We start from the raw sequence: 26,509 nt of genomic DNA on the forward strand, positions 1-26,509 counted from the left end.
TTTCTAGTTCTTTCCTGGCAGAATTTTCTGGTCATTGTCTCCCACGTCAACAGCTTCATCTTACCCCAGCTGCTCAAAAAACAATGAGCCTTGTCCCTTTCTCAAGCAAGTGTAACGAGCCACTAGTGTTCCGTAAAAACGCACTGTGTAAGATTCACACTCTGTCAGTACTGCTTACAGACAGCCACACGTTGAATATTAATTATGGATGATTTTGCTTTTATGTGCATGCAGAAATTTCAGCATGATTGACCCAATCAGGGGCCTTGTATGCTTCTACTAGAAAGCGACATGAGTTATTTAGGATGCACCGTTTATTTCCTGCTGTGCCAGTAATTCATATCTAATCATTCAAGCTGAGCAAAATTGAGGATGTCTGTGTCCTGGTGGAGCAGACGCCGCTATTGAGGTGGGACTGTGGGTGACTTATGAGGGCTGGAAAAAAAGACCAAAAAAAGCTGTTTGCCAGGGGAAATGAAGTATCCAGCATTGATGGTCTTTTTGTTGCGAACACAATTAACTTCTCCCCGCACTGGCTTTGAGAGGACGTCGTGATTGGCCATCCTAGCACAATATTTGGGACTCTGAAAATCGTTAGCATATGGGACTGTCGGCACCCATACATGCTGTGCAGGATCAGTAAGGCCACCAGTTGCACACACACGTGCGCACATGCTGTAAAGTAGGACATTTTGTGCGACATTAAAGAATCATTTGGGGATGCAACCCTTGATGATGGACTCCTGGACTGAGTGTCTCGCTTTTGAGTTGGGTCTTAAAGCATGAAGTTGGCTCTGATTAAACTACTCCAGAAGTTTCTGTGGGCAAGTAACTTGGGGGGGGGGGGGGGCATTTTCATTTTGTTGGCATTTCGGTGAGCTGACGTTCCTGCGGTCAAGTTACGGCCATGATCTTGGCATTTTGTGAAATCACAAGCCTGGTGTTTCCAATGCATGCATTGCGTGATGTGCTTGAGTAGTGATGAGGAACCACGAAGGTGTGTGGGGTGTTTTTTTTTTCCCTCTCTCTCTCGCCCCTCTTCTTTCTCCGCCTTCCTCCCAAGTAAGGTCAGCTGAGTCAAGATGTACCTGTCATATTACCCTGGGCTCAAATTTTTTCAGATAGCCAAGCAATTAATTGAATTTTTGCCCCCACGGACAGTTTGAGATGTTACGCATGGGCGCACTCAACCAGACCTGAGCGTTGTCCTGCCCCCGCATCCCCTCCCCCTCTCTTTGGAAGAGGGAACTTGAACTGTGAAATTTCACAAAAGGGTGGTTTCCATGCAAGAATACATCACCCCAGGATACTCAGTGCTTCAGTGTGACAACAGGTCATATTTTGGTATGCACTCCTCAAGCAGGCCTGTAAATGAAACCCACCTGAAGAATGCAATGCTGAAAGTAAAACATGGTCCTTTTTTTGTCCAAGTGAATCGCTGCTGCCTCCATGGTCCATGAAAGTGTACATGCAAATGTATAATGTGAAAATCACTCCATTCTAAAAGCCCCCACGTTATGGAATTATTAGGCCCTAAACTTGGGAGGGGTACATTAAGGTATCTTGTTTAGAACTGGTGCCCAACATGCTGTGTTTGAGTTAACGGGCCAGTGAAATGTACTCCGAAGCGGGTAACTCTCATCTTTAAACCCCACCTTCTTTCCGTTCCGAAACCTGCTTTGGCTCAACCGGGCGGCGGTGTCCACCCCACCAAACCTGTAGATATTAAACAAAAACAGATGACAAAAGGAAGGCGCTCGCTCAACGTTTAAGTCTTTACAGGAACAATTAAGGCTCTAATGTTGTCGTCCCGTAGCTTCCTGACCTACTTCCTTTGATGTCGCTCTCCCTCGGGGAGTCAGTTTATCTCCAGTTTCACAGAAAATAATTAAACTTGTACTCTTTTAAATATTAAACTTCCTCTCAAGTGTTGGCATATCTGCTCCGAGTGTGTGCACGCCGCCGTCTTTGCTTGTCTTTACCGTTTGCGCACGTGGACAGGGTCAGAGCCAGCGACCAAATGCGGTCCGGTCGTTTCGTTGACGCTACTTTTTAAAAGCGCTCTTATCCGTCGGGCCCTCGCTCCAGCGGTTTGTTCTTTTAAACCAAGGAGCAGCTCTTGTAAGAGAGGTGGTATTGTCGGCATTCCTCCCCTCCATTCTCATTCCCATGATGCACCTCTCCTTCCTGCTCCGCAGCACAGGGCGGCCTTGGGTCACGCTGTTTAATCAAGCCATCCCTCTGCTTCTTTGTTCTTGAGCCATGGGAAGACACGTGAGCACAGTTAACTGAGGCACCGCGGTGCTGTTCCTATTCAGAGCGGAGGGGGTTTGCAGGAAGCACGCAAATCTGCGCGCGGTCCAACCGCCCTGGCATTTTTCACTCTTGCATGCGCTAGCTATTAAATACCATATGTCTCGTGGCAATTTAATTTTTTTTGTTTTCCTTCCATTTTTGAATAAAATCCCCGTCCCTCTTCGGTTTGCTCGATAATATCAATGCTTCCTCTGTGTGGCAAATGGACTCCAGTTCCATGGCATCAAAAGGTGTGTGTGTGTGTGTGTGTGTGTGTGTGTGTGTGTGGGGGGGGGTCCCCCCCCTTTTAAACAGAAAAATCAACGGGTGAAAGTTTTCCATCGTCAACATCGGAGTTTGAGGAGTGCAGTCCAAACGTCTCGGTCCCTCAGGGAATTCGGGCCTGCTCTCGCAGCGCCAGGTTGTGTGTGCAGTTTGCACGCCATCCCCCCCCGAATCCAGCTTCCCACCAGCACTAGCTCAGTGCTTTGTGCCATGAATGGCACCTTTGTCATCGTGCCTCTGGAATGTTGGCGCTGTATTCCTGGCTCCGGTTCCGGATCTCTGCGTGGGCCAGCCGTCACCGTGGTCGAGGCGGGATGCCCCCCCAAGCGACTGACACGTATCTTCCCCCCCGTCTGCGGTGCTCGCAGACTCCCTCGTCCTCCTTTGGATGTGTCACTCACGCTTCTTCCACAACAAAGCAGCCTTTCAAGGAAGCTCAGTGGTCCTAATCCATTTGCTACAGAGCCCAATCGGTGATGCCATCTAGATAACTTAATAAATGGTGTTTGCCTGCATTCGTCGTCCACTGGCGCTGCCATAGGCTGCATGGCAGTGCGTTCGGAAGTGTGCGAGAGAACAGTTTTGTGTCATCTGTAATGAGATGATGTGCTGTGGGTCAGTGCCCCTTTCATGTCTTTCCTTCGCCTCTTGTGGTGCTGTGATTTCACTTAACATCTGGGCTCTGGAGGGATACGGTTAACCTTTGTCGTCGCGTTTCATAGATTCATAAACGGAACGCTTTAATGTGTGCGCCTGCACGCGTGGTAATGATTTGCTCGTAAGAAGTGGCGGATCGGCAAGCCGACGGTCCTAATTTTGTGTGATTAATGTGGATAATTACCTGTCCCTGGTGCCAGAATCTCTTGTCTGGTACTTATTAAATATGGGTGCGTGTACCAGGCTTCAGCTGTCCTCCTCTACAGCGGCAAGTTGTCTACATACACAGTGGGGTGAAAACGCGAATACGATGCACAATCCCCAGTCGTTGGGCTGGGGAGCAGCTGATGTGTTCCTTCATTTTTTTTTAAGCATAATAGACTGTGATCTAGGCACATCAGTCTCTAAGAAAGAAAAAAAAAAAAAGGGCACTGCTACACTTTACTGTGTGGTTAATTGCTGATGAAAACCATATTTGAGTCTTTTTGTCTCAGGAGATGGGGCCAGTCATTTTGCATGGGGATGTTTGAGCATGAAATTGCTCCTAATTGGATGTCTGACCCCTGCATCACATTGCATGCACCCCCCACCCCCACCACCCGGTTCCATGCTTCTTGGTCCCTCTGGAGCTGGACAGTCTCCTCCTCTGTCACCTTGGAAACGCTGTTGCTACAGAGTTCACCAGGAGTGGCCAGGAGTACAGCAGCTGGTTCGCTGCAGCTGTCACTGTGCACCGTGACTAGAAATGTCCGTTTGGGGGGGGGATCCAGCCGGCGTGCGGTGTACATCGGTGGAACGTAACCCTTGAACAGATACTCTAAAGGAAGCTTCACATTGTCTGATGAATTCGCAACCCAGTGCGAAAGTGTTGGGAACACGTATGATTTGAGATCCACCTCTGGAGCCGCGGGTTCCCGCTCTAATGTTGCTGGCACCTTCTGCATCACTGAGAGCTAATCTTACATAGAATGGAGACGTCTTCTCCCCCCTCCCCATTTGAGTTGACAAAGCTTATTCGTTCTGCCTCCACTCCATTGCTGTGTACGTTTTTTTTGCACTCTTCACAGAGGACTCTGGGTGGTAACTGAAGCATGTATTTAAAACCAGTTGGTCTTCTGGGCTTCTTAGTAAAGCGATGGCACAGACGTGAAGACAGAGAAGTGCTCTTTTTGCACCCTCAAAGGGCTTTAACAACTGCCAAATTTGAGTATCTCACCATATAACATTAAGATTTGGCAGTTTCCCTCTGTCTGGTACTTCTGGGGTGGGGATGAGACATCAGTGTGGTGGTCTGGAGGGCAGGATGAGAACAACGGGGAGGATAGACTGTAGGTGACCTCACTCGCTCATGTTGCTTTCAAAAAAAGGGGGAGGAGGAGAGAAACCCTTTGGCCCCTGGAAGATCTAAAAGTCTGTAAATCATCCTTGGAGAGGACGGAGTTAGGCTTTGATGTGAAGATAAACTCTTGTGGAATTGAAATGGGAGAAGTGGTGGAAAAACACACACGCACAAGCACAGAGGCTGGCTGCGTATTCCTAGTTGATGATTGGATCTGCGGAGGGCCGACGCATTCACCGAATGCACCGAGATGGAAACCGCCATGACGGGAACGTGGTCTCCCTGACGGGCATGTTTCGACAGAGTTGAATGCTTTGAGAGATTAAAAAAGAAACCATTTCTTGAAGTATGCCGGGAGGGTGCTGCCTTTGTCGGAGATCCTCTTGACAGTCCTGGGACTCGTGGCTTTGCGCTCCGAAACGCTGTGCCTGCTGACCTGGATCGGACAGGCTTTTAGTATTCATCGGCTCAGGGTGCTCAGACAAGCAGAAACGCACACAGGCTCTGTGTCCTGCTCTGCCTGAGACCTGGGAAAGGAAGTCCTCTTGTTCTCTGGTACCACGTTTCTAGACCCTTGCTCTGTCCTCCTGGCCCCACTCTTCTCCCAGGAAGGGGTCTGGTCAAAGATGGACTTTTCTCTTTGACGCTTTTTCTCTGTAATCCCTTCACAAATCCATTTGTGTCCATTTTATTAGAAGTAAAGTGAAATTCTCATCCTGGTGCTGAAGAATGGGGTTTGTGAAGCTGAGCTCGTGCAGTAGCAAAGATCAACTGTCTCGTCAATAAGGTTGAGCTTTCATTCACCTTTTTTTAAATAAATCTTCTGATATCATCTCCAGGCTGGCCTGAGGTGCCCATCCATGTGGTAGGAGTGCTTGATCCTCGATTATGTCAATGTCTGCTGGTGACTGAGGGTTCACTAAGATCAGGTACAGGGGTCAAATGGTGACCTTGTCTGCTCCAGGGTGCCGTCCACCTGAAGTCTGACTTGTAATTCCTTTGTGACGGTGGGGTGTTCTTCGATGTGCGTGGCTTTTTTTTTTCCCCCCCCCCCCTCCTCCTTTTTTTAAAAGGGGCACAAGTCATGTTTACACCTGTGTTGATTGATTTATCCCCGCTGTTTCCCTGTGCCTTAGCCTGGGGCTGTACAGGAGCCGAGCGTGGCGGTCGCACCTTTGCCTCCATCTGCTACACTCGTACACGCTTGTACGCTAATGGCAGGAGTGCCTTGGGAGCCTGCGTGGATTTGAGCCAAGATGGGCTTAATTTCTGAATTCTACAGCTGTGTTCTCACTCGGCAGTTTCCTCTGGTTCAAACGGTCCACCCTGCTTGTTTGGTGGGCTTCTAGTTAACGGAACTGTGGTGTTCCTGTGCACTGCATGCTGGCTTTCTCATAACAGGGCTGCTTTTCCTCGCTTCTGTTTTGCTATGTCTGCTGGTTGATCGAGGAAAGTATTTACCTCATTTCATATTCTTTCCCCAATACTTCGGCTTTTACATCTAGCGTTTTCCTCCGAAGCAACGGACAACTCAAAACAAAGGGACATTTGGACATTTTTGTAACTGATGAAGCGATCGAGCCGCAGACAGGCAACTCAAAGTACAGCCGCTTAACCAGTACCACTGTTGAACCGGCCTACGTTACAACGGGCAGCTGGTAGCATAGTGGTTAGAGCTGCTGACTTTGGCCACAAGGGTTGCAGGTTTGAATCCCACCTCTAGCTGTATTACTCTTGAGAAACATACTTACCTGTAAGTTTGCTCCAGTAAAATTACCCAGCTGTATAAATGGCTGAACAATTGCATACAACTTTAAGTTGTTTTGGAGAAAAGTGTCAGCTAAATAAATGTAACCCACACGAGAAGCTATGCATTGAATTGGTACGTTGTTTTAAAGTTTAGTCGACTGATCTATCAGGAGAGATGTGGGTCTGAGATGTTTTGAGACGACTCTTGAATGTTTAGAGGCATTCAGCAGTTCTGAGGGACAGAACAAGATTGTTCAATTGCAAGGAGCCAGAACCAAGGACCTGTGGGCTTTTGAGCTGATATTGATTTGGCCATTTTGTACGTAGTTAAGGGGGAATAAAGTTAGAATTGGTATTCTGAGAATTCCCACTGAGGGAAAGTACCAAGCAACACTATTGCACAAGCAGAGGGTCTAGTCTGGCGTGATGTGGCGAGACCTCCGCGGGCTGTGACTAGCGGATGTACGTCTGCCATCCAGCCTTCGCCACTCTGCTGTCGCCTTAGGCGGGAAGCTGTGTTGCCACTGTTAATAAGGGGAAAGTGAGAGGGTGGCAGTCAGTTGGCAGCCCTCCTGGGGCTGCATTCTTTTCTTATTCAAACTCCCAAACAGTATTCTTGTCAGCAACCGCTTGCCTGTCCTTGTCGGAAGTCATCCTTAACAAGCCCTAGCAATTGGCGCCCAGAGTTATCTTCCAGGGTCTTGGAGTCAGGTGGTGGAGGTGGGGGGGTTGATTGGTTTTTGCAGCCTTGGTTGAGACAACCTGCCAGTACTGGGTGGGAATGTGATGCTTGAGCCTGCAGTACTCAGCGTGTCAGTTTTTGGACCGGGTCACCTCCTGCTGGGATATTGTCCCCCGAGGGGAGGGGGAAGGGGCGCAGGGCCTTTGTGTCCATTTGGTGTTGCTGGTTGCTTGATGCCCTTTCACGCTGTCATTCCTCAGCCTCTGCTGTGGATAATTAGTTATGAGTTTCGTTTGCCGACCACCCTGAATACAATAGACTTGGGGTGAGTCTGCTGGGGTTGTTGGGAGGGGGGGAGGGCGGATTTTCATAATCCTGATTGTGAGAAGTGGTCTGCGGTAGTGAGGTGTCCAAAGTGGACTTGGTTTTTCCTGAACAGTCTTGATTTTCCTCGGGGAGGGGGGCAGTGCATCAGAGAATGAAGGAGTGGAATTTTGTCCTATGCAGATTGACACATGGGTGGTGTCATGGTAGGTTGTTGGCTTTGTTTCTTTGCTGTGTGACAGTGTTTGCATGTGTGTGTCTGCCTGCACGTGTAGTGCCAGTCCTCCTTGCCAGAGAGGAAGTCATTATTGGCCTCTAGCTTCCTTCACTCACGTGGAAGGAACGTGCCCCTTTCCTATGTGACTGTGCGCGGGTGGTCTGCACCTGGGGGGCCGGGGGGTTTGCAGCAGCTGTGGCAGAGCTTCACTCGGCTACACAAGTCTGCGTCATCACTCTGTCGGGGGTCAGAGAATTAAGGAAATGCAGCTGACGAGAGTCTGACTTTTGAGTGGCAAACTCAACATCATGTATGTAACCTTGTTGCAACAACTGAATTATATGGGGTTTTAAGATGTTTTCATTCTTTTGCACCCCACACCCCCAGTGAAGTTGGGAATGACTTGACTTCAGAGAAGCGATTCACCGGAGGCAGATCAACTTACCGTTGGTGCTTATTACGAAATGTGTTGGTACTCTGAAGGAAGCTTCGTTTTGTTAGATGAATTGGCAAACTTTTATCTTCTATCTGCGGCTCGTGTTTCAGGAGTGACAGCCGGTCGCTTTGCGTTCTCCGATGCTTTAACCAACGAGCAAAATAATGAGCTTTGGGATGCAGTAGTTTGCCTGTTGAGGGTAACTGGTCAGTTTGACCATGCTGAGATGGTCCTCCCGAGGTTTGTTCTTAGATGTTGTATAAATCATCTGCTGGTACAACTTGCTTGTTGGAAGTGGTCACGTAAATACTGTTTGCACCAGAAGGGGCAAATGTAGAGTCGCTCACTTTGTCCATCTTGTCTGCTCACCTGTCCGAATGAGCCATGTACAATCTTATGTTCGTCTTTTAATATTTAAGTTGGTGCTGGCACAGGAATGGCAACGCACTTGTCATTGTACACAGTTTCTGAAAGAATTGAGGCTTGACTTGTGTTCCACAAGTCCTTCAGCTCAGCTTCCTGGGAGGAACTGATTTAGCTTCCTGCAGTAGTTGGAGGTGCTTTAGTCGGTCAAGGTCATCTTGGGCTCTCCTCACGGCATGCTGGTGAACTCACTTTTGGGATCTTGACACAATCACCTGCATCCCCAGTGTCTGTTTTTGGGATGAAATGGATGTGCCGTGTGGACTCTTCCTGTTCCCTTAATGCCCACATCCCAACCTTGTTGGGGATGACCAAGTTTTCCCTCACGCAGTCGGTGCCCACTGGGGTCAAGGTTCTAGCCTGGACCTCTCCCGCTTTTTCTGACGTAAAATATCTTGCCCCTGGCAGAAAAGCGTACCACCTCCCCGGTTCCACTGAACTGCCCTTGGGGTCAGGGCATCTCTGGACCTTCCACTGCTTGCAGGCAGCCGCCACCACGACAGGTACTACAAGAGCAGAAGTGCATTATGGCCTCATCTGAGGTGAGTCAAGACTACGGGAAGCCTGGTAGCTGCTGTAATGAATGAAGCTTTAGATCGGCCTTTCTGTCTCATCTTACCCAGGTACCGTGTGAGAAGACATCAGGATCTGCCATTCATTTATGAAGTTTGAACCTGAACAAACGTGTCTCTGTTCATTTTCTAGGTCGCCCTTCATATTTAATGACACTGCTGCATGCCTGAGACTAACAGCCATGACAGTTTTGAACCTCGCACCCTTGTCCCCCACCCTACCGTGCAATTAATATTGACTGACAGGTAAATGTCACAGAGACTGCGGGGTGAAGGTGCATCAGATGTTCATTAAGGGTTCTTGGCTGGGTTGGAGAGCCATTAGGGGCCCATCATTCCCCTAGCTGCTGACCTCCTGTAACCCTGTTCAAAGGGAATGCTCCCGTCTTTGCGCTTGCCAGCCTCTTGTTAGAGTCGTACTGTGGAGTGACATTAACCTGATGACTGGAGTACCTAAGACCACCTTCTTCCAGTTCCCTTTGGCTTCCTGACAGTCGGTGGTATAATAAAACCAGCGGTCTAATTTTTGTCATCTGACACCTGAGGTCTTTCAGAAACCGCCATCTGACCATAACAATCTCCCTACCACACCAAAGGTGAAATAGAGGGGTGGGATGGGGGATGGGGGGGATGCCTTTGCTGGGACCTCATTAGTGGGACAGCAGTGCTTCCTGTGCTCTGCTGTGTAAACAGACCACCTGCTGAGCTGTGAAGACGACAGTGAGTCTTGCTCAGCGCTAACCAAGTTAATTAAAAGTTAATGCATCCTAATTAAAATCTTTTCTGTAAGCAGGAAATTGTGTGTATAAGAAGAGGAATTGCCAAGGAAAATGTGGTATTTTTCGATGATTCATTGGGGAATACTGGAGCCCCAGAGTAGTTCAGAACCTGGGTGAACCAAGAGGTCAGGAATGGAGTGCAAGTTTGGAGTGTGAACTCTCCTGTTTGCTTCCAGTAACACTGGATGGATGGAAGGCAAGTTGAGACTTAATCTCCAAATGAGGAATCTTAGGCTTTGGTTGGCTCCCAGTGTCCTCCCTGCGCCATCTACTTTTACCTAATTGACATTTCATCATTTAGCACCTCTCTGGTTATTGGACAAGTGATAGAAGGGGAAATAATGTTTGAACTTTTTTGTTTGGGGGTTTTTTTTTTGCGCCGTCTGAAATCAGTCGGCTTTGCATTTTTATTGTGGAATTCACGCTATTTGTGGTTTATCCAGAAATTCTGCCTTTTCCTTTTACTGTGGCTCACACCCTTTTGGATATGAAATCTACTAGCTACCTCTATGGGGGGGGGCACAGCGTTACTTTCTGCCTGGGGCAAAGGATGCTGGGATTGCTGAGTCCCAGCCGGTGGCCCAGCAGGGGAATTAATGTGGCAGCCACATGGAACCACTGGCTACCAGAGGAGCCGGTACACCAAATAATAAGTGTTTGAGTTAAAAATGCTCCTTGGGCATCGTCTCTGTCGCAGTGCCAGTCGAGAGCTCAGTGTGAAGCCGCGGTTCTGAGTCAGAGTAGCGGAAATGCAGTTTGCCCAGCAGTTAAAAATGCACACCTTTTTCTATTGTCTCTAATTTGAAATAAAAATACTTAATCCATCTGCATTTTCATTTGCTCGTTGTCAGTGTTTCCTGCATGAATGAAGCTGCAGTAAAACAATTTATAGCTGCTTATACTGTACTTGTCTACTAGCGTTCCATAATAAACACTTGGGCTTTTTAGGAGTGCAATACATTTAATTTGGTTTTGTAAAATTACTGTTTGTACTCCGGTTTGGTAACGCCATCTGCAGCCGACATTTCCGAATTCTCAAATTCACAGGCGAATGATTAAATTTAAGCTTTCCGCGGTACCAGTACATTACCATTTTGAACCTGAGCAATACTTGTATAGCACAAACTGGACCGAAGAGTCTAAGCAAGGCAGCACCCATGTGTTGTACGGCTCTGCGACCTGCTGCGGAAAACCTATGTTGGAGAGATCTTCTGATGGGACTGACACCCTTGAGGGTTGTGCACTCACTTGTGGCCATCACTGTCATTCAGGCTTATGGGATTGACCTATACAATTTGTAAATTCTGAGTAGGAGTTTCGATCCTTCGATGTCTGCTCTTCCTATCGTTGCGAAGCCGAGTTCAAGCGTCGGATTGTTCTTCCCCCTAAGAGGGAACGTGAGCTGGGATTAGACCTTCGTGAGACAAGTAGATTTTCCTTATTGATGTGTTGCTGCAATAGTAAGAAGAGCTGCTGGACTCTGTGCGTGACCCTCTTGTGTGGTGGACAGATTTGCTGCAAAAACAGCTTTCAGAGGATGGAAAACATTGCCAGTAAATGGTTCTGCATCTGTGCTTTCAGCTCTGTTCAGCGTGGCTGGTATCATTGCGGTTCAAATGTCGTTGTCATGTCGCAGTGCCTACGTGATCGTCGGCAAAGCCAGACAAGGGGATGTGGTGGTATTTTGGTGTAAAGACTCCAAAGCAAACCTTAGGCCCGTTTACTGAGCACATCTGGTTTTGTTTAAATGAAGAAAATGAGCACATCTGATTATGGCCAAATAGCGTTGCACATTGTTTAAAATACTCAACGCAGTATGTCTTCCGCTTAACTGTGAAGCTAAGCTTTTCGATGTATGAGCAAACCGGAAAATGTCAGACGTGAACCAAAGTTGGATGATGGTGTTTCGTGTACCAGGAGAGAGCTGCACCCTCAGTAGCTTTTGCTTGTATTCCATGGCTAACAAAATTAGCATACCTTTTAGGATGGTTTTTGTGTGTGTGTGTGTGTGTGTGTGTGTTAATAAACCAGTACAGTAAGTCTAAAAGTGGTTCTAGTGCTAGAAAGTTCATTGGAGAGGGAGTAATTGCACCAGTTTAGGAAAATTACTCATCTTTCTTGATACTATAGGGTTAATTTTAGTAGATTCAGTACCATTACTATTACAATGAAGTTATTCCAAGCTGCACCTCTGTGCTGTTTTCTGTACTCGACACTATCCATAATCCTGTCCTGCCAGTCAATAAAAATGCCTTTTATTATTGCAGTACTTTTGATTTTGACAAAGTATGGTTGTTGGGTTAGTGACCCAGGCTTGTGCAGTGCTCTCCTCCCAGTCAGCAGCGTTCATGTGAACCGTGATGCGTGGTAGGTCTCTTATCCGGCTACTTATTTACATATTCAGTGTCGGTGAGATTCCTTTTCTTTAAACCTTATTTCTCATTGCAGAAGCTCAGCTGCCGTCTCAATGATGGTCTAACAATTATTCAGCTGCTCCGTACTTCACATGTGTAAAGGTGCCTTCGCCCCCCCCACCTCCCAATGCTGAGGACTGCTTGATTTAACAAGCAACCTGCGCCCCCCCGTGAACTGTACACTGCAGTTGCATATTGTAACAGATGGTTTCCATAGCAATGGTCCAAAAGGAGATTTGCATGGCTGTAGGCTCTCAGGTAAGAGATGGCTTTGGTGGTGGTTCTCGCCAAGTGTCCACTGGAATATGCAGGCTGCCGTCAGATAGGGAAGGCCATTCTTGGTATTTTCTGGTACGCATCACGCTCTTATTTTTGATTTGCTGACCGTACTTTTGTCCACTGTGCTACCCCCTGGTCACCTGACTCAGTTGGCTCTCTTACGAACACAACACAGTAGAAGAAATGCACAGTCGCTCCATCCTACACCACTGCAACAGCTTATTGTCTCCACACAACTACAGTAATGAGTCTTGCAAATGTTCCTGAAGAGATGACTGGATGAACCATGCTGAGGAGCCCAGACTCCCATCCTTTTGTGTCTGCCACATGCAGGACCATTTCTGCCAGCATCTCCCTGGGCAGAGCTAGTGTTAGTTGTGGAAGCCAGAACACACATGCACAAGGCCAACGAAGTTGTCTCTGAAAGTTTAAGACATTACCACTGTTAATGCGAAAAGCATATTCTTTCACTTTTCTGTTTATTTTTATTATTTTTTATTGGTAATAGAGGTTTGGATTGGTCCCTAGGTTTCCACATTATTCCATTTTCCAGCTAATTATTTTTATGTAAGACTTTGTTCACATTAATGCAGATGTTTTGCCTTCTAAAGTCTCAATTGGAATTTTTTTTAAGCTTTAGAGTTCTACTAAATCCTTGCTTTGTAAATGAGTGAAGCTGAATGGAATTTGCTTTAGATCAAGGCCTCAGCGTTGCAGTGCAACCCCGCCTTGTCACGTCAACCCTGCTTCTGTGCAGATTTACATTTATTCGTTTGGCTTACACTCTTAAGCTACGTAATTGTTTACTCATTTATATAGCTGAGTAATTTTACTGGAGCAATTTATGGTAAGTACTCTTGAGCAAGGAACTCTACAGCTGGAGTTGGGATTCAAACCTCTGACCCTTTGGCCCAAAAGCAGCAGCTTTAAGCCGTACACTACCAGCTGCCCTCTGTCATTTATACAAATTTCCTCATCTGCTGATATGGTTGTGCTTTTTATTGTGAAAACTTTAAATTCAGTTTTGTTCCCCCCCATTAATCTTTGCCTGCTTTGTTTACAGAATCTAAGTATGACCGGATGTTACTGCAAGACCGTGTTTATGGGTGAAGCTTTTGCTTCAAGTGTATAATCTTCAGAGCTGAATCATACTTGACTCTGACCACATGAAATGCAGTGGAATCTTTTTTTACATATATAAAAGCATATTTTCATCAAGGCTTTAAGGGTTGTTCTGCTAAAGTTTGTATCCCTTTATTGCTTAACTGTCCATTAGTTTGCTGCATTGCACTGTGTTCACATTCCCTGGCTACATTAAAAGGTTCAGCTCACATTAAGAGGCCTATGATTCAGTGTTTCCTATTGGTGTTGAAGTGATGGGACTCCATTGATGGGCTGATGTTAGTGAAGCTGTCTGGGGTGGGGTTTTGGCAGTTGGGCTCCCCTTGCCCCCCCCCCGTTGTATGGTCATATTTTATTTTTCTCTTTCCACGCTGGTTGTCGTCCTGTCCACCACTAAGTCCCCACAACCCAGAAGACGGCTATGTTTTTACCTTCCACTGTGATATAGCACTCCTTCATGTTTCAGCGAGGCAGTAAGATTTTCGGGAGGACCACAGTGAAATTACCAGCGCTACACTGTGGACTGTCCCTAGAACGGTGACCGTCCATAATGGTTGAGCCGTATTATGAAGAGACGGAACCTGAGCACGCAGAAAGGGGAGTAATGGAGTACTTGCCGTTTCAGAATAGCCTGCGCGGCCATTCGGCTGCACTCATCGAAATGTGGGCATGGTACAATTACACACGCTTCTCAAATGTGGCATTTGGTTTCGAGCTACCTGCCAGACGGTGTCTCTCGTCTGGCTAATGCAATTTATGGACTGACATCTGTGTATAATTCAGCCCCTCCCACCGAAGAAATGTTCGTCACAATGCCTAGGTGCTAATTACTCCAGCTGTCATACCACGCCTCCCCTCGGTAATGATGATTTCCACTACAATATGCTGTCAGGGGCTGCTCATTGAGAGAGCCAGGTGCAAAGGAGAACAAATCTTAACATGATTTGGACTTTTGCTCTCCTACTGCTTTTTCCCCTCAATCATCCCTTAAGTGGAATTTTTCTTTGACAAAGATTAGTTTAATAATTGTAAGCTTAAATGGGGTAAGTTGCTTTAGAGAAAGGCATCAGACAAATGTAATTCTAAAGTGTCAACAACCCATGTGAGATCTGTCAGCCATCAGAGGCATCCTGGGTGGGTGTCTGCTAAGTTGTGCTGTAGATAGGAACTAGAACATGGTGCGTACACTAGTTGCCCTAGAGATGTAGAGCTCATCTGTGTGCTGTGAACGCGAGTTGAATCCCGATTTGTCCGTCTTTGATAGGATTGATAATGAGGGACGTTTATAGCTTGTACAGCAGATATTGCATCCCTGAGCTAACTGTTGTTGTGGCTTCATGGCTGCATCCATGAGCTCAAAGTACATGCTGAATAATTAGCAAGTTGCTAAACAATTCCAGTCTGTTGCCTTACGATCAAGGGTTCAAATCCCACCTCTTGCTGTAGTACTTTTGCTCGAGGTACTTAACCTAATTTGCTCCAGTAGAAACTACGCTGCTATAGAAGTGGGACTGAAAGTATCTTGGAGTACGTACTTCCCACTAAGTTGTTTTGGAGAAAACTGTTAAAGTAACGAAGCTGGCAGTGACTCGCTTTTGGGATGCTACAGTCTTTGAACAAGCATGTGCCTTTATTGCTTTGTGGTGTTCTAAAACAATTCATATCCAGTCCAGGACCATTGCAGCAGTTGTACTGTATTGGTCAATTTTTGGTTAGATGAGACAAACACCTTGAGTACATTGTTTTGTGTAAAGGGTTAGAGGAGTGGGTGAGTAAGAGACTGGAAACCTCCCAGGAATACTAGATGCCACGTGTTACTTTGCGGTGGGGGAACATTATTCCTGGTCAGACCTGCTTGGTGAGCAACGTGATCAACTCCAGGTGCTCGTTTTTACAATCTCACCAGTTGACTGTTGCAAGCGGTCTCTGCCTGTTCGGTGCTGGCGGAATCATCCCTTTGTTGCTCACACCAAACCAGGCATGTCGTCCAAAGTGAAGCCGTATCTCATGACTCAAGAGGCTGTAGCAGATGATCGGCTTTCCTCTTGTCTGCAATGGCCTTTTTGTGAAGTTTTAAGTCTAAAATTCCTATTTTGGTTGCTTCTGGAATTCAGGATCCTTGCTTCTGTCATCACTATCCTGCTGTTTGATGGAGATAGAACATTTTAGGACTACGGGCTTCTGAAATAAGCAGGAAGTCAAATCAGTAATTGATCCAGATCCATCTCTACTCCACTGCCAGTATAGTATGTTAAGGAGACATGTCTTGTTCCTGCTTCAGTCCTGATAAGAACATCTAAAGGTAGGAGCTCCTTCAGCTTTGAGCAATTCCACTTGAGCCTTGTCAATCTTTACCTAATCCAGCCATGGCCTTGACCTTGGGGTGCTGTGAATTCTGCTGGGCTGGAATGGCTAAGTGCTTTGTTCTACATGAAAGATCAGCCCAGGTGGGCTCCAGCTTTCCTGCCCCAAATGGGGTTGTGAAGCCCTGACTGCTTTGAACTGGAAAGGGGGGGGGGGGAGATAGGTGGTGGTCTTGTAAATTCTGAAGTTGGCTGGTAATCCTCAACATCCCCCCCTCTTAGCATTGCTTGCTGCTGTTTGCTTATTTGTACTTAAAGCAGCCAATTAAGATGATTATTTTGCCCTTTTAGGGTGAGCAGTTATGAAGTACTGTTCTAAAAACCTGAATCTGACACTTATTTCAGATCCATTTGTCTAATGTGCAAAGTTTGGACTTTTCCTGTCTTGTCCTTCCCTCTTGTCCATCTGGACACTTAAAATCAGAATTTTAACTTCATAGCAGTAAACTGACATAGTACAACTGCTGTGAAGAAAGGTAAACCAGCAGTACCATTTCTGAATTCATCTAACTTTAACCATGGTATTTGTGTGTATACTGTGGGGGACACAGTGGCACAGTGAGTAGCGCTGTTGTCTCACAGCGCCTGGGTAGTGTGAGAGGATATGGCTTTCCTCAGGGTGCTCTGGTTTCCTCTCTGTCCAAAGGCATGCTGTTCAGGTTCACCCATAGTGTGTGAGTGACAGTGTGTTTCGCTGATGTATAGATAAGTGACCCATTGTAAGTAGTGTATTTAGCAGTGTAAATCACCTTGGTGAATAAGGTGTATTGGCTGATAACACTACATAGAGTTCATTGGAAGTCATTTTGACCAAAAAGCATCTGCTAAAATGTAAATCTAAGCTTTTTTTTTTTTTTTTTTTTTATATTTACTGGTACAGTTCTCCAGAGGTGTCTGTTTTTGAGCTCTGTAAATGGTGGTTCTTCCAGGTCTAAACAGCAGTCTTCTCTTGCAGCAGGATTTGTGCCAATCTAATTCCCAGGCCTCCCGTCCACTTTCACTTCAGAAGCAGCCAAGCAGCAGGATGCGTAAGCTGCCAGCGGAAAGCTGGAAAGTGACTGCTCTCCTGAAGAGCCCTAATGTCATAATGGTGTTGCTTAATGTCTTTGTGGCTGGAGGCCATCTATCCTTTAGTCTACCTGTGGAATGAATGCAGTGTTCAGAAGTCTCCAGGCCCCATGGGTGTTGAGGGTTGACGGAAGATGTAATTCCACCCATCGAAGCTTGATTTGTTCAAGCAAGATGCACATTTGTGATACCAGTGACTTGCAGGGGACTGTGGAGGGAGGATTTCTGACCTGTGACCCTCAAAGAACGGGTGTGAATCCACCTTTGGGTTCTCTTCTGGCTGCTGGAGGTGTAGAGTGTTGGTATTTTTACATTTGTCCTCATGCATAGACCCTGCAGTAAGAGCACTAGCAGAGTAATGTCAGTTTTTTGGGGTGTGTTTTTTTTACTTTAAGTAGAAAACATCTTGCTCACAGTGGACAGTTGAATGAGGATTGTCTTTGTGTTACGGTTTGGTGACACACTTCAGTCTTCCTGGGAACATGGTCCAGCCTGGGTTGCTGCCTCATACAGGCATCCGCGAGAGGCAGTGTGTCCCATTGTCTTTAAAATGTTAAGTACCACCAAATCAACGTTGGTTGTGCTGAAGGTTCTTCACAGTGACCACTGTCTATCATTGTTTCCCTCAATAGAACTGCACTCTTCCTCAGGTAATAAGTGCAAATGCAAACACGAAATCCCATTGACCTGGCGAGGACCTGCCTTATGGTCATGACGAAACGAATCTAAGAGGAATTTCCATGCGTATCATGAACATATTGGCTGTTGAGGGTGGCACGGTGGCACAGCAAGTAGCGCTGCTCTCTCTCAGCACCTGGGTGGTGCGAGAGAATGTGGGTTTGATCTGTGTGGAGTTTGCATGTTCTCCGCGTGTCTGCATGGGTTTCCTCTGGGTGCTCCAGTTTCCTCCCACAGTCCAAAGACATGCTGTTCAGGTTCTCCCATAGTGTGTGAGTGACACAGAGAGAGTGTGTTTCACTGATGTATGGATGAGTGACCCAGTGTAAGTAGTATATCTAGCAGTGTAAGTCACTGCGGTGAATAAGGTGTGTGGGCTAGTAACACTACATAGTATTATTCATTGTAAGTTGCTTTGGAGAAAAGCATCTGCTAAGTGAATAAATGTAAATGTTTTGGTAAATTTTTTATTTAAAAAAAATGTGCTGAATGAAACTATTTCTGTGTTACCCCTGTTCTTACAGTGGAAACCCTGCTAAGGGGCAAAAGTCTCTCTTAATAGAGGAAAAATAGACCTTGTCTGAAGCTCTACCTGGAATGGTGCATCACTGATTTACTGCCCTGCCTCTAAGCACATCTCAGCCCTACCTTCTTTATTAAAGGTATGTTAATCTTGTTAGTGAAGCGGTTTAACCATCTGCAGAATTTCGGTGTAATTGCTAAATTTCTGTGAACACACGAGTGATTTGCTTTTCTAGCAGCCATCGTGAAAGGCTGGACTCATGTTGGCTTTGCAACTTGGAACACGTTACGTGGATGACTGCTGTGTAAGGTGAGCCCCATTCACTCCAATCCTCTGGTCTTCAGGTTTTGGCTTATATTGTGTGTCCATCATTAGTCAGCCAAGAAAAAGCCAAGTGCTACTGATAATGTTAAACATGTCGGATCACACGTATCTACTGTTTTCATACTAGAGGTGCTCAAAATGTTGCCACCAAGCTTGACTGCTTTACTCGGAGGTTTGACATTTCCAGTTAATGGGCAACCTGCTGTAGACCATAGCAGAAAACCTTCAAATTAAATGATGGAGTGTTCTCTTTCAGGGTAAAAGTGAAGTCACGCTGTAGTTCTTTGAGTCCCTTGCTGGATATACTTAAAAGGGGGAGGCCGTGCTGTGGGCTCGAGGCCACTGTGGGTCAAATGACAGCTGTCTGGAGGATCTACACTGAAACGCCTTTCAGTTCTTCTGCATCTTCAGATAGATGTCTCTCTTGCTCTCCATTTATTCCCAGTCAGACCAGTATACCACCCCCCTCCTCTGTGTCCACTTTCTACTCTGGGGCCCTTCAGATTTGTCATCTGAAATTATTCTAGCCCAGACTGAATATACGGAAGGAAGGCTGCACTTGCTATAGCCCTGAATGACGCTGTCCCTTTAAGAGCTGATCGCCTAATTAAAACCTGTCATTCCACCCAGTCCGTTTCCAGACGTGTGTGTGTGTGTGTCGCCAGCAGGCTGCCCCTGCTATAAGGGGAAGGAAAGAGACAAAACACAAAGTGCTCCTCTGCCTCTATCGTGCCAAGGCATCTGCACAGATGAAAGGGAGAGTGCTTTTTAAAGATCAAATAGCCCCATGCTTGCGTATATATTGATTCCCACTCACCCTTCTGCTTATGTGGACTTTCCATAACTCTTGGGGCACGTTCATCTTCCTGCCCATTTTGCAGCAGTAGGGTGGCAGTATTTGGGAGGAATGGCCAGGTCGGTGACCTGGCTTGAGAAAGTGCAGAAGCTGCTGATGCAGTAGTTAAGGAACTCTGTTTGTGACCTGAAGGTCAGGTCCTAAATGGGTAACAGCTGTTTGAAAAGGCACCGAAAACAAACATTAAGCCTTACAAATTGGTTGAAGTTGTGGTGAGAAAAGGCAGAGCTTTAGCTGAGCAAAGATGTATTAAACGTAGATGCTGCTCTGTAGTGAATGGGTTCTTGTAGCATTTTGGTTGTGTGTGTGTGTGTGTGTTGGGTGCGGCCTTTACCCTGCTCACAAGGAGTCATTCATTAGCTGGGTCGGTGGGGGACTTTCATACAGCAGAGCGGTAGTCATTGAGGTTGAGCAAGTGATGCAGTTTGGGAATGTAAATGCCTGGTGGTGATGAGGTGGGGGGTTTCATCAAGGGGAGGAACCAGTTTGCCAGCTGGAGGGCAGTGTGTTCCAGGCTTGGAAGTTTCTCCTTGCTGCATGTGGTCTGCGTCTGCTGCACGCTCCCCGAACGGATTCTCCGAGAATGGAGGGCATTTTTGAAGTGTTAATCTAGCAGATGCAAACAGGGGGCAGATTGCGGTCATGTATTCCCATGGTGTTTCCTCAGCCTTATTTCTCTCTTGCGCATGCGCACACACTCTGGCAGCTTCTCCAGGTCTCCTTTTGCATGCAGGACAACTGCTGTCAGTCCCTCCATCTCGCAATGGATCCCTCTTCGTCATTGCTCTGTTTTCAAGTGTCGCTTTGACAACGTAGAAACAGCTACTGGTTTTCTGCTGCCTTGCCGACTAGTGTGAGAATAATTGAAAACGGGCATCATATTTGCATCCCTCCGCTTTTCCGCAGAAGATATCTCCATGGACATGAGCCGAGCATTGTGAAACATATGAGATGCGCTTCCTACTGTCACCAGTCTGTTTCTTGTTCAGGTAACCAAAAAGCTGCGTGGCGCCTGACAGCAGTCTTATTTCAGAAGGTTAGCACACTGTTCTTGTCAGGTCCTGGACTTAACGGCTAGAACTCAAGTTCTGTCAGCAGTGAGCCATCTGGGTCATCTGCATGTTGTTGCAGTGTGAGATGGCAGAAGGAAGGAGTCTCTACTCCGTTTCCCCAACCCCTCTCTGAAGCTGGTGGGGGGGGAAAAAAAACAAGTGACCAGGTAGTGGGAAAGACTGTGGCCTTTGGATCACGCGGAGATGTTGCGGTTCAGCGGTAGTTGGATATGGGTTTATTGACTTGTACGGGAAGCAAGGAAAAACGTTGCAGTGGGACTCATCGTGGCAGTTTATGGCCTCGACGTGGCTTTCATCCCAGAACTTACACACTCGACACGACCTTGTGCTAGTCTGTCCATGCACTGGTTAGGGCTTAATTGTGCACTTGTGGTTGGGTACTAAATGTAGAAACGATTGGGCTCATGTCCTGGGCTTACATCACCTCTGTTAAGTTTTCTGATATTTCCCTGGCAGCAAATATTTGGTATCCTTCTTGAACTCCTCCTTGAATTAGGTCACAGTAGGGTTAGGGATAAAAAAAAAAAAAATGAAGTCATATTTATAACCTTTTCCATCCAGTGTGCTTATGTTAACTTTTTTTTTTTTTTTTTTCTTTGCCCTTCCAGTGTTCTGTGTGCAGACCTCCTTCTCCTTCACCAAGGAGCCCAAATCTCAGGATGCCTTGCACGGGCGTAGCGCCATGCTGCGCTGTGAGGTCAGTAACCCTGCAGGACTGCACTACCGCTGGCTGTACAACGGCGACCCCGTGGTGGATACGGAGCGCCGCTTCCAAGAGGGGGGCAACCTCAAGTTTACCACTGTGGACCGCTCATTGGACAGTGGACACTTCCAGTGTGTGGTCACTGACACGGCCACTGGGGAGGAGGCCCACTCTGCCGTCGCATCCTTCAACGTCAAATGTGAGAACCTCACCTTTTTGTTCTTCATCTGTGTCAGGCTTTTGTCCGATGGCCTTCGTATGTCTCTAATACATGCGAAAGGTGCTAAAGCAATTCAGCTCATGGTTTATTGTGCTGGTTAACACCTCTTTAGTGACCTTTCCACTATAACTGTGTATATTGGTGGAAGTAGCTCATGAAGTACCATAATTATGAATTTCACTCTCACTCTGTCGTTGGTATTTCTGCACCATAACATCATGCATAACGTATATCGAACTGCTTTTTCCTGTCTTTAAGCCCTTTGCCAAGTGTGAAATTTATGTGCTGCTTGTATAATCATTTGCTCCTAAATATTTATCTTATTCAAGTTGACTGTTTGTCATGTGAGGGAACCTGTTCTCTTACTAGTTCTATGGCTCCTTGGGGTCATTGCCAACCTGCCGTGAAATTCCAGTTCTTCAATCTTTGTCAAGTGACATAAACCTGTAGGATGTAAAGGCTTGGGGATGGCATTGAACGTACCTGCCAAGTTTTGACTGCAATTCCACTGTAGAGCTGGGTCTGGGTCCAATACAAAAAGTCTTCACTTTGACTGACTCCAAAACTGTCCTCTTTTCAAATCTGTCATATTTTCATCTGTGCAGTAGGGTTTGTGTGTGTGTGTGTGTGTGTGTGTGTGTGTGTGTGTGTGTGTGTGTGTGTGTCGCAGTTGAAAGAGCTCCACAGAGCTGTCTCGGGGCAGGGTTCCGATGGCTGGGTGGCGGTTTGGGAGAGGGTGCCGCATAGAGGTTGAGATGAGAGGGTAGGAAGAATGCTGTGCTCCCGGTTCAGAAGTGCAAATTAATGCGTAAATATGACTGCAGCTGTATATCAAATGGCTGTGGGACTCTGTTTAGCATCTTAATACAGATTTATACATGTCATTTATATGTACATTTTATGTAATCTTTCAGTACTTTCAGGGTTCCCCAGATGACTTATACAGCCTTACTGCTTTGTTCTGTAATTAGAGAGATTTAGCGCAGCAGTAAAAAATAGCCTGACATTGAATAAAACAAATTAAAAGCTAGCTGTGGGTCACCACAAGATTGCAGTGAGTTTAGAAACCCACGAGTGAAACACACTGGCTCTCAGGGCCCATTAATGGCTAGAAACAAAATTTGAGCTCACTTGGGGAATACAGTATTTTGATGCACATTTTGAGCCTACTGCCACAGGGGGGTGTCTTCCCTGGCGCACTCTTCTCCTCCTCACCTCTCTGCCAGACTTCTGTAGAAACCAGAACTGTAAGGCCTGTTTTCTTCGACCACCAAGAGTGTCGTCAGGGGCGTTGATGAAAAACGGGCCAGCCGGGGTACTGCGAGGACCCAGACCTCTGCTTTTTTCCTGCTCTGGCGAGTGGTCTTCCAATTGGACTGCACCTTTTTTGTTTTCTTACCTCTCCCAGGCTTTGTGTTTGTAAACATGGTCAAAGGTATCGCCTTTGGAAAGCAGTCTTGATCACTGTATGGGTGGCGTGTGTTTACTCTTGGTCAGGTTCTAAGTGCATTGAGTGTTTGCAGACTCCGCTGTCAAGGAGGTAGGTGAACTCAAGGCGCTTAGCTCCAGGGCGTTCTGCGTTTCAAAGCCGCTCCTGCCTGGAAAAGGAGGAGCTGCTGACAGGTGGAGAGAAGCAGATGAGGACTGTGGAACCTCAAGGCTTTCTTTCGTTTTGATCCATTTTTAAACACATTTCTCTTCAGCTGTGAAGCCCTTGGAATTGGACTTTCTTTGTGTGTTTGGCGAGCATCGGATCAAAGCCCTTACTGGCTAACTGTGTGGCATGCTAGTCTTTCTTCTTACCGTACGATGGAAGGAAGCTGTCAGTGTTTTCGTGCTCCTTCATCTTGGGATTGGTTGTGATGCACGTCAGTTGTGTGTTAGTAACCTTCACCGGTGTAACGGAGTGCACCAGCCCCGCCGTTCGCCAGGAATCGGTCCCTGTGGGATAGATGTTCCTTTCGATTTGGTGCTGGGAGACAGAGGTCGTCTTCAGATGAGCGGTTTCCCGAAGATGGCAGTCTCCAATTATCTCTCTGTAGCGGAGATGTGTTAAAAATGCATCGCAACTTTGAAAGTTATGATCCTCAGTGTCTGTGAGAGGATCCTTTTGTTTGGAGTTTTGTAGTTATGTAATTTTAATGAGTTGGCTGAGAGACTTTGAATGGGGAGGGGCTCTCTGGTTGATCTGGATTTTTTTTTTTTTTTTTTTTTCCTCTCCCCCCCCCCCCCTTTCTAAGGCTTGCAGGAAAGGGGCTGTGCTGTTCTAGCGTTGTTGTTTGAGGTTTTCCCCTCAACTGTGTCCTGCTCTCCTTCCAGGGCTGGAGACTGGTAGCGTGACCCTGAAGGTGCCAGCCTCAGAGGTGGAGATAGAGAGCTCTGCGTCCGTCACTTTGCGCTGCCTCATTGACGGACACCCACGGTGAGCCCAACATCCACTAACGACATTAATTTAGCATGCTTTTCTCTTAAATATGGACACCTTGGAGAAGAACAAACGCACATTTCGCAACAAAGCTTTAGATGCAGATACGCAATTGTCAAAGTGCAGAGTCTGATACACTTCTCGGTGTCCAGCAATCAGGAGAGAAGTGACTCTAGAAGAGATGTTTTACGATCCTTTAATGTGGTGAGGGATTCAGCATTTCTAAGGGACGGAGGGAACTTGTACCAACGGAGAACTAGCGAACTTTCAATTCTGGACTGCTTGTGCGTGGGACCACCAGCAGCCGGCAGTGGATGAGCATTGTGATCGTGTTTGGATGTAGGGAGTGATCAGTTATTGTGTGGATCAGGGAAAATACCTTTTGACGTGCACAGTTTACTTTGGTTACACTTCGCTCATTTGCATTTGAGCGTTTACTGAGACACCTGAGGTTGAAGGAAGTGCTGTGTCCTCTTAGGTTTTAAACGTACTGCTTGTTGGTTACAACTAAAAGCAGCTGTATGCAACTAAGAGCATCATCCCACCTACGTGATGCCCCGTCATTGAAATGGAAACCGACCTCATCCCCAGGCCCACATGTCAGTGGTTTCGGGATGGCATCCGACTGACGGAGAAGAGCCACCAGATCAACAACAAGGAGCGGACACTGACCATACAAAGCGCCAGCCCTGACGACAACGGTGTCTACTACTGCTGTGCCAAAAATGCTGCCGGGCACGTCTGCAGCGACAGCAACTTTACGCTCAACATCATTGGTGCGTTTCTGTCCCTTTGTGTGTGTGTGTGTGTGTGTGTGTGTCTTCCTCTTGCCTGCTTTTCTTTTGTCATGGACTTCTTCCTCTGATTTTTGAAAGTGTTTTTCTCCCCTGAAGAGAGACCCCCCCCCAAGACATGCCTGATGCATACTTCTCCATCTGCTGGCAATCTTAACAGATTCATCAGGATGCTGTAAAATACCCCCCCCCCCCTTCCTGTATCAGAATTGTTTTCCTTTCTTTGTGTTTTGCCAATTGCTCTGTTTGGGACGAGATGGCGCTGCAAAATGAGATGTGAAACTTGGAGTGTTGGGCACCATTAGTGTGAAGGCTGGGCCCCTAACAAGATTATTGCCAGTGTTGAGAGCAAAACAATTCCACCCCCCACTCTCACACACGGATGGCTGGGCCATTCAGCCATGTCACAGAGGAGACCTGGCTGTGTGGGTGGTGCTTGGATCCAGTTACCTGGCATTTTTCTACATTCTCTCAGGATTGGGTTACCTGGAAGGGGGTTGGTTTGGAGTTACGCCTGGATGGACACAGTACGCTGCAGCTCTGAGAAGGCTTAACACCACTTGCACTTGCTGCTAAAACATCAGGGCTCCCCTAGTATTACTTTACTCGTTAAATCATTTGGCTTATGCTTTTCTCCCAGGTGACTTTTTTTAAACAAAAAAAAAAAAAAAAAACCTCCCTATATCTGTAGAGCATGGTCAATTTTACTGTATCCATTCAGGTTAAGTACCTTACTCAGTGGTTCTACAGCAGGAGGTGGATTTGGACCTGGGTACTTAAAGTTCAAGGCAGTGGTTCTAGTCTCTTACCTGCTGCCTTTCTCATCCCTTGGTGGGAGATGTAGTCATCAGCATTAAACCTCTGCTGTGTGTGGAGGGGGGCATTGTTAATAAGTTAACTTCCTCATCTCCACATTCTTAGAATCAGAATGAGCTTTATTTGCCAAGTATGTTTACACATCACAATACAGACAGAATGACAGTGACAAGACAGATAATAAAAAATAGAATAAGTGAATAAAAGAGAAAAATATATAAAACAAAGTACACCATATACAAAATAGACACTCGACATATGTATGTACAGGTATGTTATATACAAATGCAAGGGAATGTGTATTAAAAAAAAAAAAAAGATGTGATAAAAGTATAAATAACATTGTATTGTACCAGTTTACTCCCTAGGGGGCATTTAGCTGTTCATGAGGTAGATGGCCTGAGGAAAACTTTTCTTGTGCCTGGTTGTCCTGGTGCTCAGTGCGCTGTAGCGCCGGCCAGATGGCAAAGGTTCGAAGAGGAAGTGACCTGGATGTGAAGGGTCTAGAATGATTTTGCTAGCCCTTTTACTCACTCTGGATGAGTACAGTTCTTGAAGAGTGGGGGTTTGGTGTGCCAGTGATTCTCCCAGCAGTCCGGACTATCCGCTGTAATCTTCTGAGGTCTGATTTTGTAGCTGAGCTGAACCAGACTATGAAGCTTCACACCAAAGTGGCCATCCGTGGCGCCGTTTCCGTTCCGCTGATGGGTACAAAAGACTACACATTCTTCTGGCTTCAACAGAAGATAGTTCATTGTGGGGGATTCTGTTTTTCTTCACTCCTCCAACATTCTGGGCTTGAAACTATATCCCTCATTTTCTTATCCCACCATTGCTCATCTGAGCAGTGTTCCTTGGTTTTGGAATATACCTTTATGCCTTGGGAGTCTTGTGGTAATCTGGTCTTGCCCAAGTAAGCCCTACTTATGTACTTCTACCTCACACACAGGTATTCCATCACTCTGGCAACCAGAGGGCTATAACCGGGGAGTATACACACCTGAGTGGCGTTAACTTGGCAACAGAAACTGGTTATTGACTTCAGTTCCACCATAATGCTTTTGCAGCATGCACACAATGGTGCTTTCACTGA

The 26,509-nt window shown here is 46.6% G+C and overlaps 1 protein-coding gene across 1 annotated transcript in view; it reads left to right on the top strand.

Annotated features, from left to right (window-relative positions):
- The window catches only part of ptk7b (protein tyrosine kinase 7b), a 57,825-nt gene that overhangs the window by 17,923 nt on the left and 13,393 nt on the right, over positions 1-26,509 (top strand). The window contains exons 2-4 of the mRNA XM_018740112.2: positions 21,067-21,360; positions 23,701-23,803; positions 24,398-24,582. Coding sequence (XP_018595628.1) covers positions 21,067-21,360; positions 23,701-23,803; positions 24,398-24,582 — 582 coding nt within the window. The remainder of the gene's footprint in view (positions 1-21,066; positions 21,361-23,700; positions 23,804-24,397; positions 24,583-26,509) is intronic.

Source organism: Scleropages formosus, chromosome 4 (assembly GCF_900964775.1).
Source record: "Scleropages formosus chromosome 4, fSclFor1.1, whole genome shotgun sequence".
Taxonomy (NCBI): domain Eukaryota; kingdom Metazoa; phylum Chordata; class Actinopteri; order Osteoglossiformes; family Osteoglossidae; genus Scleropages; species Scleropages formosus.